Here is a 14,765-nt window from a genome sequence, read left to right on the forward strand (position 1 = left end):
TTTTACACACTATCTTAGAAATTAATAAAATCTTATAAACGGTTGGTGAAGGTTAACATTACAGGCTGGTTTACCAGATCAGAAATCTCCTAGCTAAAAATGTTAACTAATCTCTAGGCCGATGATAGCTAATAATAGTTATATTACTTATTTCTCTAACATTAGATTCCAATAAAGAACTTTTAAAATAAACTGTTTATGTTCATATTTACTTGGGTAACAACAGATCTCGTGTTACAGGAAGCTAACGTACGGTTCTTTGAAAAAGAGAAAAATACTCACCCAGCATGAAGTGACTTGTTGATGCCTGTTTTCAGCGGCTGCTAACTTTAACCATGTTGGCTAATGGTCGTCTCTAAATGTCACTGAAGTCAAAGGCACAGAAAAAAGATGCAAGTCGAGTAGTTCTTCTTACACATTTACTAGCTGGATGCAGCTACGCTAGCTAAAGAGCTAAATCTTTACTTGCTAAGATGGGACTTTTGTGAAGTCATGCTAGCAACCCTGTAGGCTAAAGCTAGCTAAGCTTAACTACTTGCTTCCTAAACAATTAATTTGTTTTAAGGAATTTCGGCTTCTGTTTTAAAACAATTCTCATTTGGGTATCAGCCGTTAAATTACAGAAAGCTAACGGCTAAAAAATCTGACATCAAAGGATTTTCCTGTGGTGAAGCCTTATGCTATTGACTGAAGCTAATAGGCTAACATTTTTGTGTTTTTAATTATTTGTGGTGACTAATGTCAAGCTAAATGTGTCTATACTTCTACATTTCATTAGCATTTACACTATATTTTTGATTTATACAACGCATGTATGTATATATATATATCTCTAATGAAATATTTGTTATGTCATCTCTTCTGGCTTCATTCTTACCAAAAATTTTTTACAGCACCAGAATTAATAAATATGTTTTTATACTGCACCAAACTGTTAAATAGTTTTTTACAGCATCAGTGTTTAATATTGTTGTATAACTTGTTTGCATTAAAATAAACTTCAGATTAATAGACAACGGATTGTACCTTTAAATAAAGTCAAGTCAGTTTTCTTCTTTTACTTTTTTAATGGCCACAGTGATTAATGAATCAAACATACAGGGGCAGAAAGACGCAGAATGAATTAAACTACAAACCACATGGATTAAAGAAACAAATCAGTCATGGATACATCATCTGTAAATATTAATATATTTTTATTATCATACCAGTATACACTTCAGTAATTAATCCACATACAAAAAACATAGGAATTAATTTGTTGCCTCAAGTTAAAGTTCTGCAGGTTGCATTGAGTCGTCTCATTCTTTGTCTTTCAACTCAGTTGATAATTCAAGTCTAGTCTCCGGTCCCATTATAGTAGTTAAATATTTAAAATATGTTGCTGTGAAGTTAGATACCCTGTTCAAAGTCAGTATGAATAAATTATAAAGGCATGAAAAATAATTGTGGACATATGAAATGGTTTAAATTTGGGTCCCAGACACATAAAGCAGCACTTTTTAATATTGCCCACATCATCTAAGTGCTTCATTATACACACCATATCACCTCATGGAGAATGTGAAGGAAGAATGTGACAAGTGTTTTAGTTTAAACACAACCAATCAGAAATGGATTAGAACCTGTTCAGACTCTATTTGAGGCCAAACACTGCGAAGATCATAAAACCACAGTTAGCGGACATGTGGTACATCCTGTCTGATTTGGTTGATACCACTTCCTCATACGTTGAGCCTGTATTCACATACTTCCGGAAGGCCAACTCTACACTCTGCCCTTCACTGCTTCGTGCACAAACAGAAAACTTGATAAACCACGATAATGATAAGGTCAGTGATAAGGTCACATGATGCTACATAACTTGCTGTTTATTACGCAATGTGAAGTCAGTTGTTTCCTCCATTAGATTTCAGTATTTGTATCATACCAATGGCTTCGTGCCTTGACCAGTTACTCTCATCCTCTCCTGATATGCACCATCTCTTCTGCCCTCGTGGTCCCGTCTTCTCAGCCTCCATCTCCCTGCGTTTTTGCTCATGCGTTCATTTATCCAGGAGCAGATTGGCCAGGGATCGGAGGATATCTCTCTTCTCATATAGATACATCTGAGTTTCCCACAGCATGTCCACCAGGATCGCGTCACTCACCTCATCCAGCATCACCTCCTGTGACAGCTGGGGGCTCAATCTGCACAAATTAACACAGGGGTTTGTAAAGAGTTACTTTCAGGTTCACAGACATTAATATGAAACTGCAAATGAGCCAAACACTGAGGATAATAGGAGTTATGCATAGCTCTGTATACTAATGTCCATAGAAATGGTTTACAGTATATGATGTAATGAAATGTAACTCATATTCAAACCAGGAATCAAAGCAGACAAGAGGATTTCTGAATCCCAGATAGATTTTCTGAAATTATTGCATTAATAAGCTTCCAGAGGACTGACACACTCACATTTGACAATTACTACGCTTACATGAACACCAATATTCCAGCTACTGAGTTTAATCAGATATTATTTTGATAGATAAATAGTTAGTAGAAAACTCCAATAGGATGTTATAAAGCAATTAAGAAGTAAACATGTCTACATACGCAATACTTCAAATGTCTTGATTTTTGCTTATTCCGAGTATGAGTAAGGTTAAGATAATCAGAAAATGCTGTTTACATGGCAGTGTCTTATTCAGCCTATTGTCTTAATCAGATCAATATCAGAATATTGGTCATGGTCAGCTATAGCAGCTAAATGTTTACCCTTTGTCAACCAGAAACCTGCGGTCTGTTACACGTCTTTATTATTTAAAACACTGTATAGGAAGCATCAGAGTATACGAGAGAATGAAAAGTGCGCCACAGAGAAGGTGGTGTGATAAAGATGTTTTGATGGAATAAACGAACGAGGGCAGAGAGCAGAGTTAGTGGTGAAAAAGAACCAAAGCACAGCAAGTTCCTTTTCAGCAAACCTGTGATAGATGGTGTCGATCATCTCACACCAGGCTCTGGCTCTGTCCACGGCACAACCATCAGAGTCCGTGCACTGTTCAGTCAGAGAGAGAGAGACAATTAAAAGGCTACAAAGATGTGAAAAACACAACTCTGACTCATGGGACAGTAGAAATCAATGGTTAAGAGTCCAACAGGCTTTTTATTTAACTACAAAACAAAGAGTTGGAGACTGAAGCAGCGGCCGTAGCTCAACTCACACAGTCCACCAGCATCTTGCCCAGCTCCTTGGCTCCTACAAAGCTCTTGGCCAGCTCCAGAGGATTGGAGGGTCGGAACACATCCACAGAGCTCACCACCACCTGAGGGGGTTTACCTGCAGACACACGGGAGCACGTTTATGATGCAAGTATTCACTGATCTAAATTTATTATCACTGTACTATGAAGATTTCTGTGCAACTAGGTAGAACAGAGCTGTTGCATGTTTACACTGAACCAAACACGCTGAGATATTGTGCCTCAGTGAGGGATTTTAGACAACATGACAACAACGATGCCTACACCCCCCAGTCCAACTTAGTACCTTTTATATAGACTGGTCAGGAGGAATAAGGGCTATAGTATGAGATAGACATGCCATTCATGCTCCTGCCAGCACAAAGTGGTTGTTGACACTTTCAGATTAAGAAAGTGATCTTGACTTTTGAATTTAGTTCAGACGGAGCATGAAATATATTATTAGTTGTGATGAGACACAATGAAGTGGCCTACCTGTCCCAAGGGAGACGACTATACCCAACTTCTTGATTTCCTCCCTGTGGCCCTGAGAGGCAGGAGTGTTAAGATGAGTTAGAAAGTGAGGGAACAGATAGATGAATGACATAATGAGAAAAATATACTTAACAAATCCACGTGGGTTAGCGATTGAATGAGCAATTAATGGATGGGAGCAATAAAAATATGAAGCTGCTGTCAATGTGCCTACCTCCGCTTTGACGGCTTTGTTGTACTGATGGATTTCTGACATGGCGTCCAGTGTCGGGTTATTGGCCAGCAGCCCTCCATCCAGAAAGCGGCCCATTGGTCGGAAGTAGGTGGGAGCAGCACCGCTGGAGCGGGCAGCTCGCCACACGAGTTGTTCTGATGTAAAGACAAGAATATGAGAATGAGCCGAAAAGGCAGTTTTTAGACTCCAAACTTCAGAGAAAGATGCTTAACGACTTAATGGTTAATTTTTCAAACTGCTCGACAATAAACAAACACATTGATCGATGGTGAGAAGGACAAAGAGCTGAAACGTATTTTTTTGCTGCTGTGCCTCATAAGTACGTATGTTTACACATTAACGTATTTCAATTTACGAGTTAATAAAACTTTTTGACAGAATTAGACTGTTTGTGAAGCTGTTCCTTGCAGATGCTCGTCGTCTCTCATTCACACCCACACACCTTCATCTGTCACCTTCCTACGCTTTCTGGGCGGCTCCTCTGTGTATCCTACTATCAACACATCCTCATCCTCCCATCCTGCAACAACAACACGGCAACAAGTGCACTTGTTCTTGGACACAGTGACACACAAACTCACATGGAGGGATTTGCATTCACGCAGAGCTTTTTCTGTTTTTACTATTGAGATTTAAAGTCACTAAAGGTAAGATTTGTCGCCATCCAGTGGTAGTTTTACTGCACTCCATTATTCTGCACTGGTCTAAGGCCAACGCACACAAGTGGTAATTCTGGATTACCTTGTGGGATGGTGATTGGTTGGAATGTGGCAGTGGTGGCGTATGGGGGCTCTCTGCGGACGGAGGGAGGGTTGTAGTTCCTGAAGATGTGCAGCTCGCCTGGATGTCTGTCTGCCAGGACACTGGTCACCATCACCCTGTACACAAACAAGTGAGAGGGAAGAGAAAAGAGTAACTGTCAGAGAGGAGACAGATAAAGTGCCGCCAGCCGCAGAAGACAATTTACATCAATACATTTTTTACTTTCCTCAGTGGTTTCAGATGTAGACTCTATTTAAAGCTTGGCTGCAGTATTGATCATAAACCCCACCTCCTCCATGTTAGCGGATGGGACATGGACCACACTATAAAGTCATCATTTTTCTCTGAAGATGGTGTCTGTTGTTTTATGTAGCTCTAAGTACACTGATGTATTTTAAATGTTTATTTTTCTGTTCAGTTTGGTTTTAATTTGTTATTTGACGCCAGAAAAACCGTGCGAATCATCATGATTGACAGCTGAGACGGTCTGACGATTGGTCGAGAGATCACTACTGCTCAAGCTCTGGCTCCAAATCACATCAAAATCACAAGATGGCAGCACATTTATCCGGGATATTTTGGCCTCATCTTTGTACAGTGGCAGGAAGCATCTTTATTTACAGTCTGTGGTTTCAGAGCAGAGTCGGTTTCACCCAAAATCAGCTCAAACATTCAAAGGCACAGTAAAACAAAAAATTGCATTTCAAGATGGTTGATTAAATTTCTCCAAGCAGCAGAAACTAAGAAGAAACACAGATCCCCACAAGAAAGAAACGCAGCCTTCTTCATGGAACTAATTGGCTGAACACTGAATCTTTGGGGAAAGTTTTTACGAGTATTGGTTGTATTTTTGCGTATTTTCCTGTGGTGCAGTAGTGGTACTTTACACAATCATGTAGCTAACACTGGAGCATTTTATTACTTAGCCTGTGAGAGCCTTTTCGCTGCCACTGTAATTTTTTTGACAAATGTGTAGTGAGCCCATTCATAAGAACAGTTACCTCGGGTATTGGACGTCTGTCATCTTGGTGTTCTCCCCAAACTCTTTCTTCAGGAAGTCCTCCAGCGGTGCAGATTCATAAGGTCGTGACCCCTTAAATACCTGCTCCTTCATCCTAAAGTACAAGCAGCGCAGGTACTCCATAGACTTACCTACATGTAAAAGAACCGCCATTATTGTTTTGATGCAGTTTTATACAAACAATGTGGAGTGGAAAGGGAAAAACACAAACCGTGGACTATAGCGAGGGCCAGGATGCCCCCGGTGCTCGTGCCAGCGACCCAGTCAAAGAGCTCTCTGGTTGATCGACCGGCCTCTTTCTCCAGAGCGATCAACATCTGGATCAACACGAGACCCTTGATACCTCCACCATCCAGACACAGCAGACTGTCCATCCTGCAGCAGAGGAGAACAAAATGACTTCTTTACACCCGAGAGCTTTGTCGTCTCCAAATCTGCAACATTAATACAAAAAGATCGGTAGAAACTTTAAGGTTTTTTAATACTTGGTATTGGAAGTAGAACTAAATCAGAAAAAATAAACAAGGACTTCTCTTTATCTTAATAAAAACTACAATCCTCAACATTTCACAATGTTAAATATGGATTCACCCTCAGTCTACGCCCAGATTCCAAATGATCAAATATAAATCAGAGATAAGTCTACCCTCATTTCAGAAAATGACTTCCCATCACCTTTGGATAAAATGTGGACAATACTCACTTCTTTTTCACCATTCTGCGACCGTCCACTTCAGACGGGCCTCTGCTCATCGCACTGATTGTTGCCCCCACATGCATGATGTCCTCAAACCCTGTCAGCCAATCACAACAGCTATTGGTGGTGATGACAATACAATGGGCCAGTAATTAATTGGTAAATCATGGAAGACTAAAGGGGGAACTGGGTTTTCTACAAGCCACATGGGAGTTTTACTACGAATATCTATTTAGTTAAATACTATTTTAGATTTCATATAATAAATGTTGCTTTATTTGGGAGTTATGCAAATTGGGATAAGTTAGAAAGAATGTAAGAAATAGTTGAACTATACTAGAATTCTTATCATTTTAATATCAGCGTAACTTCCTCTCAGAGTATGATCCACATAAAAACATTTGGGAGTAGGGCAGCGGGTGCGTGCTGATAAATAAAAGTAAAAAATCTAAATAATATCACATCTTGTGACTAATGTTTTAATCTGGCTGAGAACAATCATGTCAACTGTAAAATATACAATGAATATAAAAAGAATGATTGACAATGTAAAAAGGCTTCACAGTAGATACAGCTCCTCCCTGACCAGCGGAGCCGTGAGCTAAATGTGAGGAACAGGTGGTTTTACCTATGGTTTGAGACTTGGCCTTGAAGGTGACGGGGGGAGGGCTGCCAGGGGAGGGAGGGTGGCAACGCTGGACCCCTACACTACACAGCATGTCCAGCAGTATCTTTCTATTAGGACCTATCATGTTAACACAAACACACAGACACACACGCAAGCAAGTCAATATGTTAAATCATGCAAACCCCACAAAAAGCAGAAAGAGAGAAAAGAGAGACAGAGACAGAGACAGAGAGAGAGAGAGAGAGAGAGAGAGAGAGAGAGATCATGAGCAGGCTGTTCGCAAACATCATCATCATGCATTTTCAAAATCAATAACAGCAAATTCTATTCATCACCATTTCTGCTTCAGAGAATCAGGTGAAAGTTTCATACACAATCATATCAATGTGTAAACAACAAATATGCTCCTGCAATAATCTCAAAATAAACAAAGAAAATGTCAATTATGAATATACAGTTACCTCATTATTGTAATTACATTAAACAATTAAGAGTCTTTCGACTGTTTCTTGTCCTGTAGCATGCAATATAAATTCTGCACGTGAGAAACAACAATCTTCATCACACTACATGGCAGAACAATGTCTGTATTGCACCTGTAAAGATTAAAGTTATTCATTACATACAATCATTTCCATGCAGAGATTGTGTTATCAACAGCAGAACATGTGCTTTCAAATAAAACCTCATGAAATCAAACCCAGGCAGTCAGACGAGGCTCAGTAAGTTTCATCACAGCATTTCACTGTCAAAACTCAGACTTCCTTTCTGTTCTCTTTCTTTCTCACAGAATCGTTCATTCGTCTCCCTCTCAGTTCGAAGCCCTCGTCCCCGTCCCTCCGGCCTCGTTTACCTTTGCTGGTGCGTGCAGCGATCAGTCCGGGGGTTTCTCCCAGGTCGTTGTGGATCTCCACATCGGCACCGAACACCATCAGAGCTTTGATCAGCTCCATGTGGTCCATCTACAACCAGAGGAAGTGGATATGCGTCATTCGTCTTTTCAGTACAGTCTGTGGTTTTCACCCGGACAATAAGACTAAAGATGTATCCTGTGTACAAACCTTCATAGCCAGGTGAAGGGCTGTGTTCCCATCCTGGCCCTTCAGGTTGGCATTTGCCCCGTGGGTAAGCAACACCATGGATGCCTCAAAGCGCCCCCTCTTGGTCAAAATGTGGAGGGCGCTCTCTCCGGTCTTGCTGAGGTAGTTCACTGCACAGCCATGCTCCAGCAGGATACGACACATCTGACACAGAAAACCCCCCCAAACATCTTTAACATCCAAAAACTTGAGTTAATTTGAGCGACCAGAGAAACACCATCAACAGGTGACCACCACTGCCACGGAGCTGCAGCTCACAGGGGTCATCAAAACTTTAACATGCTCACACCACTGCAGGTGAACTCTATCACTAGAATGCAAGTATTTAATTTAAACAGCTCAGAATGGATTTCTAACCACAAAACCCATGAAGTAACGTTTGATTACCTCAGCAGTTTTGGACCAGTGCAGCGGCGTCCCTCCGTACAGAGAGTCTTCAGCCTGGAGCTGGCCTGGGTCGGCTTTCAGGATCTCCTGCACACAGCTGACAGAGGAAACACACATTGAAAGAGGACTATTTACTATTAAGTATTAAGAACATAACTCATCATCTCTAAAACACACTGCATAGAATCCCGTTTTTACAACAGTTATTGTAAAGCGTTCAAAAAAGTTCTGAAAATCTCTTCATTTCCTTTAAAACACTATCTTGACTCTATTCAATAACCTCAACAGCTTCCCCAACATTAGTATAGATGTTTTGTACAAAAACATCTATACTAATGTTGGCTCCTCATCCTCACCCCTTCTCGCTGTACTTCATGGCGCTGTGGATGGGATAGCCAGTGCCGCCGACGACACCACACTTGGCTCCGCCATCCAACAGAGCTTTGACGGCCTCCATGCGTCCCATGCGGCAGGCCACGTGCAGCGGCGTTTCCCCGTTGCTGTTCAGCTCGTTCACGCCCGAGCACAGACGAGAGCACAGGACCTTTTGACCAGAGGATGGACGACAACATGGTTTGGTTGAATTCCATGGCAACTTTTTTCAACCATTGGAGCTGTACTCTGCTGGTCATATGAGAGAATACAGGTTCCAGGCACTTTCGCATTAGCTTCCCTTTCCAGACCCAGAGTCTATGTCCCTTTTTAAGTACAGACGATGGACTGATGTTTTCCCTCTGACCTGATTTCATGATGCACTCACTGATCAACCTTTAAACATGAGGGGGAAACTTCACTTGTGCTCACCTGGATGACGGCAGGAGAATCCTGCTTGGCGGCAAAGTGCATGGGCGTCTCTCCGTTGCGGTCTCTGATGTCAGTACGAGCTTGGCTCTCCTCCAACAGCTCCTTCACGCACACCAAGTCTCCGCGCTCACATGCCAGATGCAGCGGCGTCTGACCTGATGCGTTCCGAGAGTTGATCTGACTGGAAACAGAAAGAGGACGGGCTGATTTCAGAGCATCAGGATAACTGACTCTACCCATTCATTTAGTGGGGGTTTAAAGTGTATGCAGCTGTTGTACAAGCTGTTATCTTACCTCTGGACATAGTTATGTTTGAGACACTCTCTAAGGGCCGTCTCCACGGCGATGTGGGCAGAGCTCCAGTCCGGGTGGTTGCGGATGCAGTCCACAATGGGCTGTGTGGCCTCAGCCTTCAGAGGAAGTGTCTCGTAGAAGGGGCGAAGCTTGAGAGCAAACTGCGCAAACCAGTTCATGGCGTCCTCCTCCGACCCCACCTGAAACAGCCTGGTTCACACAGGACAGTGGATGCAATGTTAAAGATAAGATTAAAGAGCAGTATGAATATTATAGATCAGTACAGTTGTATTTAAAAGTTAGTCCGAACCTGGAAAATCGTATTTTTGGTATATTTTTTGTAAGTGTAAATAGAATCTTTGGAGCAAACAGACGTTAAAAGTTAAACTTTAAATGTTAATACACAGCACAGAATGTTTCTACCCACAACATTTCAGTCATGTTCAAATCTGGGGGGTTATGAGGGTTGTTCCAATAGATTCAGTTTGTAGTTCGTGGAATATGTTGAGGTTTACGGATCATTGACTTGTTTGTAGAAGCTTCTTTCTTCTCAGTTCCAGTTCCTTAAAACAGTTTCTTTTTCTCGTGAAAGTTTGTGAAATAAAAGCGACAGTGCATTAACATTTGAAGAAAGGCTCATTTTTAATGTTTCCTGTGGGGCTTGAACTGATTTATTTTTTTCTTCAAAGAATCCATATAAAATCTAATTTGCCTTTTGCATACAACTGTATTTTCCTCCACAAGAAAAGACGACCGAAGAGCCCAGAGCCTCAGGGTGCCTCATCATTTTCTATTTGATGTGGACATTTGTTAATAAAATTATTTTTTGTTCATTGAACTATTTCTTAATGAAAAGATGCTGTCAAATCCATCTTCTTTTGTTTCCCCCTACTAATAAACATTTGTGAATTTCACTTTTAATTTTGTGACACTGAGGCACAAGACGCTCAAGTTTAAGAAGTAGCTTTAACAGCTCTATGATGATTAGCACAAATGTTTGAGCATGCTATAAGTTTAATCGCTTTATGACCCATAAAGTTGACAGGAATCATAATGTTTGTAGAGGAGAACTCCACCCTGAGGATTTACAATAGTCTTCATTGCTTTTCATATCTGTGGCTGAATGACTCAACACCGGCTTCATTCAAGATAAAGGCTCTGATTTACTTCAGCCGACTGTATATAAAGATAGACGAAAAAGTGAAGCCAAACCGTCCACCTGGTGGCGGCCTGTAGTATAGGTCATAAACCCCACCTCCTCCATGTCAGCAGATGGGACATAGACCAAACTAAAAATTAAAAGTACACATCAATTCAATTTTTCTCAGAGGTGAATTCTGTCATTTTAGGTAGTTCTTATCACACTGATGTTTGTCTAAGTGTTTGCGTTTCGGATTAGTTTGGTTTTAATTTGTTATTTGATGCTATGAAAACAGGGTGAAATGTCATGATTGACAGATGAAACTGACTCGTGATTAATTCTGCACAGACTTTTGTTCCAAATGACGTTAAAAGTGCAAGATTTTGGCATCATTTTTGTAAAAGTGGAAGTGGAGACGCATCACGCACAGTCCATGGGGGGAAACAAATCTGCAGGTGCTATTAAAATCACAGACATCCTAACAGATGCATCCTATCTAAACCTATAGTTGAGTGGCTGTATTACACAACACGTGACACATCACCAGTCTGTGATAAGATCTCCACTCTCCCACTCTGTCATGTGATCAATACTGACCTCAGAACCATCGATGGCGTCTCAGGGCACATAAGCAGGCAGTCCCATGACTGACAGTGGGTGTTTTTGTACAAGAAGATACGCCCCTCCTCTTTCAGCAAGACTTTGCCTCCTCCACCGTAGTCGGACAGCGGCACATCCCTGACCCGGTAGGGGTTGGTGAAGAGGGTCGACACAGAGGAGACTGTGTCCAACAGGCGGCCAAGGAACTGCATCGTCACCTGACAGAAAACAGAGAGCTCTGTTGTTACCCCTGTTCCACCATGAGTCGGTTCCGAGCCGATGCCTAATCTCCAATCTGTTCTTGGTGTTTAAAACGCCAAAGAACTGTCTCTCAACCGCTTTAGTCCGGGGCGTGACTATCAAGACCGATAGGAAAAGACCAACCAAAACATTGTGACCACCATTTTTAAACAACAGGGTTTTGGCAGGTTTCAACAAGTTAAACTTAGGACTTTTGTAAAGTCAACAGAAGAAGCATTAAAAAAAAAATCTAGAGTGTTGAATATTCTCTCTGAAACGTATAGAGTGACATTTAGGGGTTAGGGTCAGAACCTGGGTAGAAAAGGGGTTTACAGAGAGGGACTGACACGATCTACGGTGAAGTCTGTGTGAACTGTTAAAAGAAAACAGATTTTGGAAGCACATGTAGAATATGAGCAGCTCTTCTCACATGTCTGCTCCACCGCAGGCTGAGGGTTTGTTGTCAACATCAATGAATGATTTATTCTGACCGCAAGAGGAAATGATGTCACCACTCAGGAACAACAACAGGTGTAATAACCCTTGATATTTCCTCTTTTGGCCGCTGACAGACCATAACATGTGGTTAGATAAGTGGAATAACGGGACTGCACTATCAGAGGCTTGTTCCTGTGTTATGCTCCTGGTGGATCCTGATGGTGGTGGCAGCTTGATCGTGGACTATGATTACAATAGACTGCTTGACATACTATACGCCTACTCACATATTCTACCATTACTGACAACAACTCCTCCGTTCCATTCGTCGTTGCTGCTCCCTTCATCTCTATCGGACATTTCCTTAAGTACAAATACTTTAAACATTTGACACACTTACAAACTTCTTCTCATTAATGTTGTTGATGTGTTCTATTGTACTTCTGGCCATCCTGGGAGAGGGATCCCTCACATGTGGCTCTCTCTGAGGTTCTATCCCCTGTTACTAGGAGGGTTTTTCCAGTAGTTTTACTCTTGTTGAGAGTTAAGAACAGAGGATGTAGCACGGATGTGGGCTTTCGGACACTTTGATGACACCACAGGAGCAGTATGGAGGCCTGTTGTTTCCTTTTCTGTTGTTTTTTTCTACGTTTGAAGGAGTGCTCACCATTTACTTCAATCATTTGGCTACAACGCTGTTCACCCCTGAAACTCCAGAAGTGTTGTGTGGACTCAAACACTTCACCCACCCTCCATCGGCATAGTGCTGAGTAGATGATGAGTGAATTGTCATTTTTGGGTGAACTATCCCTTTGAGCCCTATGAGACAAATGGTGATGTATGAACATGGGCTGTACTCATGTGATTAGTTGATTGAGTGATTGATGCTAATGACACTGGGTTTTAATCCGCTGGGGCTAACACCACAACACATTAGCAGATACTAGCAACTCTCCACTTCCTGTGTTCACTCTACAGGACCTTTTAGTTGCTATGGAAACCGGCTAGCAACGAGGCTGGTTTCATTTAAAAACACACGAACAAGCGGCTCCATTCATTCTGCTCCGGAGTTCCCAGTAATCCCAGATCAATTTCACACGATGCGGAGCTAAGGGGGCGACACGCAGTCCCGCTGCTGGTCCCTGTGGTTCCCGTCTTTCAAGTTGAATCAAACTTAAAGTGAGAGGAGTGTGCGGAGCGGAGTTCCGGAGCTGAACGCGGCGGGTGACCGCGGGGAAACGGCGTCAGAGTGCGTGTTTCTCACCTGCTCGCTGGGTCCTCGGCTCTGAATGACTCCTGACAGCGGAGTCAACAACCGCGTCACTGCAACCGAACATGACACCGAGCGTGATGGACGGGGCGCTCCGCCAATCGCAGCCGCGGAACGACGGCGCTGCCAAGGGGCAACGTGGGGGCGGGGCCAGGTCCCACCAGCACATTGGAGAGTTTTCTAGTTGTGCTCATTGTGAGTTAGAGCTGGGCATCAAAACTATATTAATAATCATAAATATATTATATTTAATCAATAGACATGTTTATCCACAGTGAGGATGTATAACACAGTATATATCTACCTCAGATTTGTAAAATGTCCTCTTAAGAAAGTATTTGTCGTTCCCTATAAAGAGTTTCTTTGAATTATTATTATTATATTTAACTTTCATCACACGGACCGACACATCAACACTCTTACAAAACATACAATACAAACAAAAGCATAAAAGACAATAATCACAAAATAAAACAATAAATAAATGAAGTTAAGTTGCCTATTAAATTTCATGAAAACAAGAGTTTTTTTTAAATTATTATAATTATATTTAACTTTCATCACAGAGACCAAAACAAAACATCCTTTCACTCCCACTTTTTTCACATGTCGCTCTACTATACTATACTATTTTTGCACTATTTCTAATAACTTTTTTTGTCATCTGTGCATCACAACATGTCCTTATATTTATGTATAAATGGTTTCATCATCCGTCGCCACTGCACTTTACTTCATAACATTTCTATACAAACCACCATACTGAAAGATGAATATAATGTACTCAGCATTTGTTTTTGTCTTTTCTACCTCACTCTGACCTGCCTGCTGCTGTAACAACTGAATTTCCCCGGTGTGTGGATCAATAAAGTTTTATCTTATCCTGTCTTGTCTTACAGCCAGGTTCATCACTTTTTTGGGTCCCCTGGAAACATTTCATTTCTGTTGTTGTGATATTTTGTAGCGCATGTGTCGTCAAATTGATTAAGTTGTTTTCTTGTTTGCAATGCGTCGAGCTCTCTCAGCTGACGTACAAGTGCTATATCAGATGAACGGCTCACAAGATACGAGAGCCACAGACAGAGATTTCTGGAATTAGTAGCTGGATTATAAATCATTGGGTTTAGGAGTTACTGTGACCTTGTTTATTGTCGTGTTTAATCACATTATTTCGTATCCAAATCCCCTCACCACCTTTAGTGGCAGTGAGTAGGAGGGAGAAGCTCTTCTTGTTTTATGTATCTTTTCCCCTTGTTCATAGGAGCTAGGTTATATGTTTGTGTCATTTCTTTACCTTTTGTTATTGCAGGGTAGTTTAGGCCCTATAGAGAATTCTTGTTTGTTGTTTTTGCTTCTCTCTGAAGCTGATAAACTGCTCATCTCTTTTTGTAACTTATGCTCTGTGTGGGATGGGAAGAGTGG

At 41.5% G+C, this 14,765-nt stretch overlaps 1 protein-coding gene across 1 annotated transcript; it reads right to left on the reverse strand.

Annotated features, from left to right (window-relative positions):
* Positions 1 to 1,177: 1,177 nt before the first annotated feature.
* On the reverse strand, positions 1,178 to 13,480 carry pla2g6 (phospholipase A2, group VI (cytosolic, calcium-independent)). The gene is made up of 18 exons (XM_034586231.1): positions 13,338 to 13,480; positions 11,393 to 11,613; positions 9,655 to 9,864; positions 9,361 to 9,541; positions 8,913 to 9,100; positions 8,557 to 8,653; positions 8,131 to 8,313; positions 7,923 to 8,031; positions 7,070 to 7,186; positions 6,448 to 6,538; positions 5,956 to 6,119; positions 5,725 to 5,875; positions 4,703 to 4,839; positions 3,941 to 4,095; positions 3,727 to 3,778; positions 3,214 to 3,329; positions 2,974 to 3,047; positions 1,178 to 2,190 (listed from the first exon to the last, which is right to left on the reverse strand). Exons 2-18 carry the CDS (start codon positions 11,605 to 11,607, stop codon positions 2,046 to 2,048), a joined length of 2,385 nt encoding a protein of 794 aa, XP_034442122.1. The 5' UTR covers positions 11,608 to 11,613; positions 13,338 to 13,480; the 3' UTR covers positions 1,178 to 2,045.
* Positions 13,481 to 14,765: the final 1,285 nt, after the last annotated feature.

The sequence above is a fragment of the Hippoglossus hippoglossus genome, chromosome 1, assembly GCF_009819705.1.
Source record: "Hippoglossus hippoglossus isolate fHipHip1 chromosome 1, fHipHip1.pri, whole genome shotgun sequence".
Taxonomy (NCBI): domain Eukaryota; kingdom Metazoa; phylum Chordata; class Actinopteri; order Pleuronectiformes; family Pleuronectidae; genus Hippoglossus; species Hippoglossus hippoglossus.

Coding starts and splice junctions, on each gene's coding strand:
- pla2g6 (XM_034586231.1), bottom strand. CDS start 11,607: ATGCAGTTCCTTGGCCGCCTGTTGGACACAGTCTCCTCTGTGTCGACC. Junction 6,539..7,069: donor GGCCAAGTCTCAAACCATAG/GTAAAACCACCT, acceptor ATTGGCTGACAG/GGTTTGAGGACATCATGCAT. Junction 4,840..5,724: donor ACAGACGTCCAATACCCGAG/GTAACTGTTCTT, acceptor GTTTGTGTACAG/GGTGATGGTGACCAGTGTCC.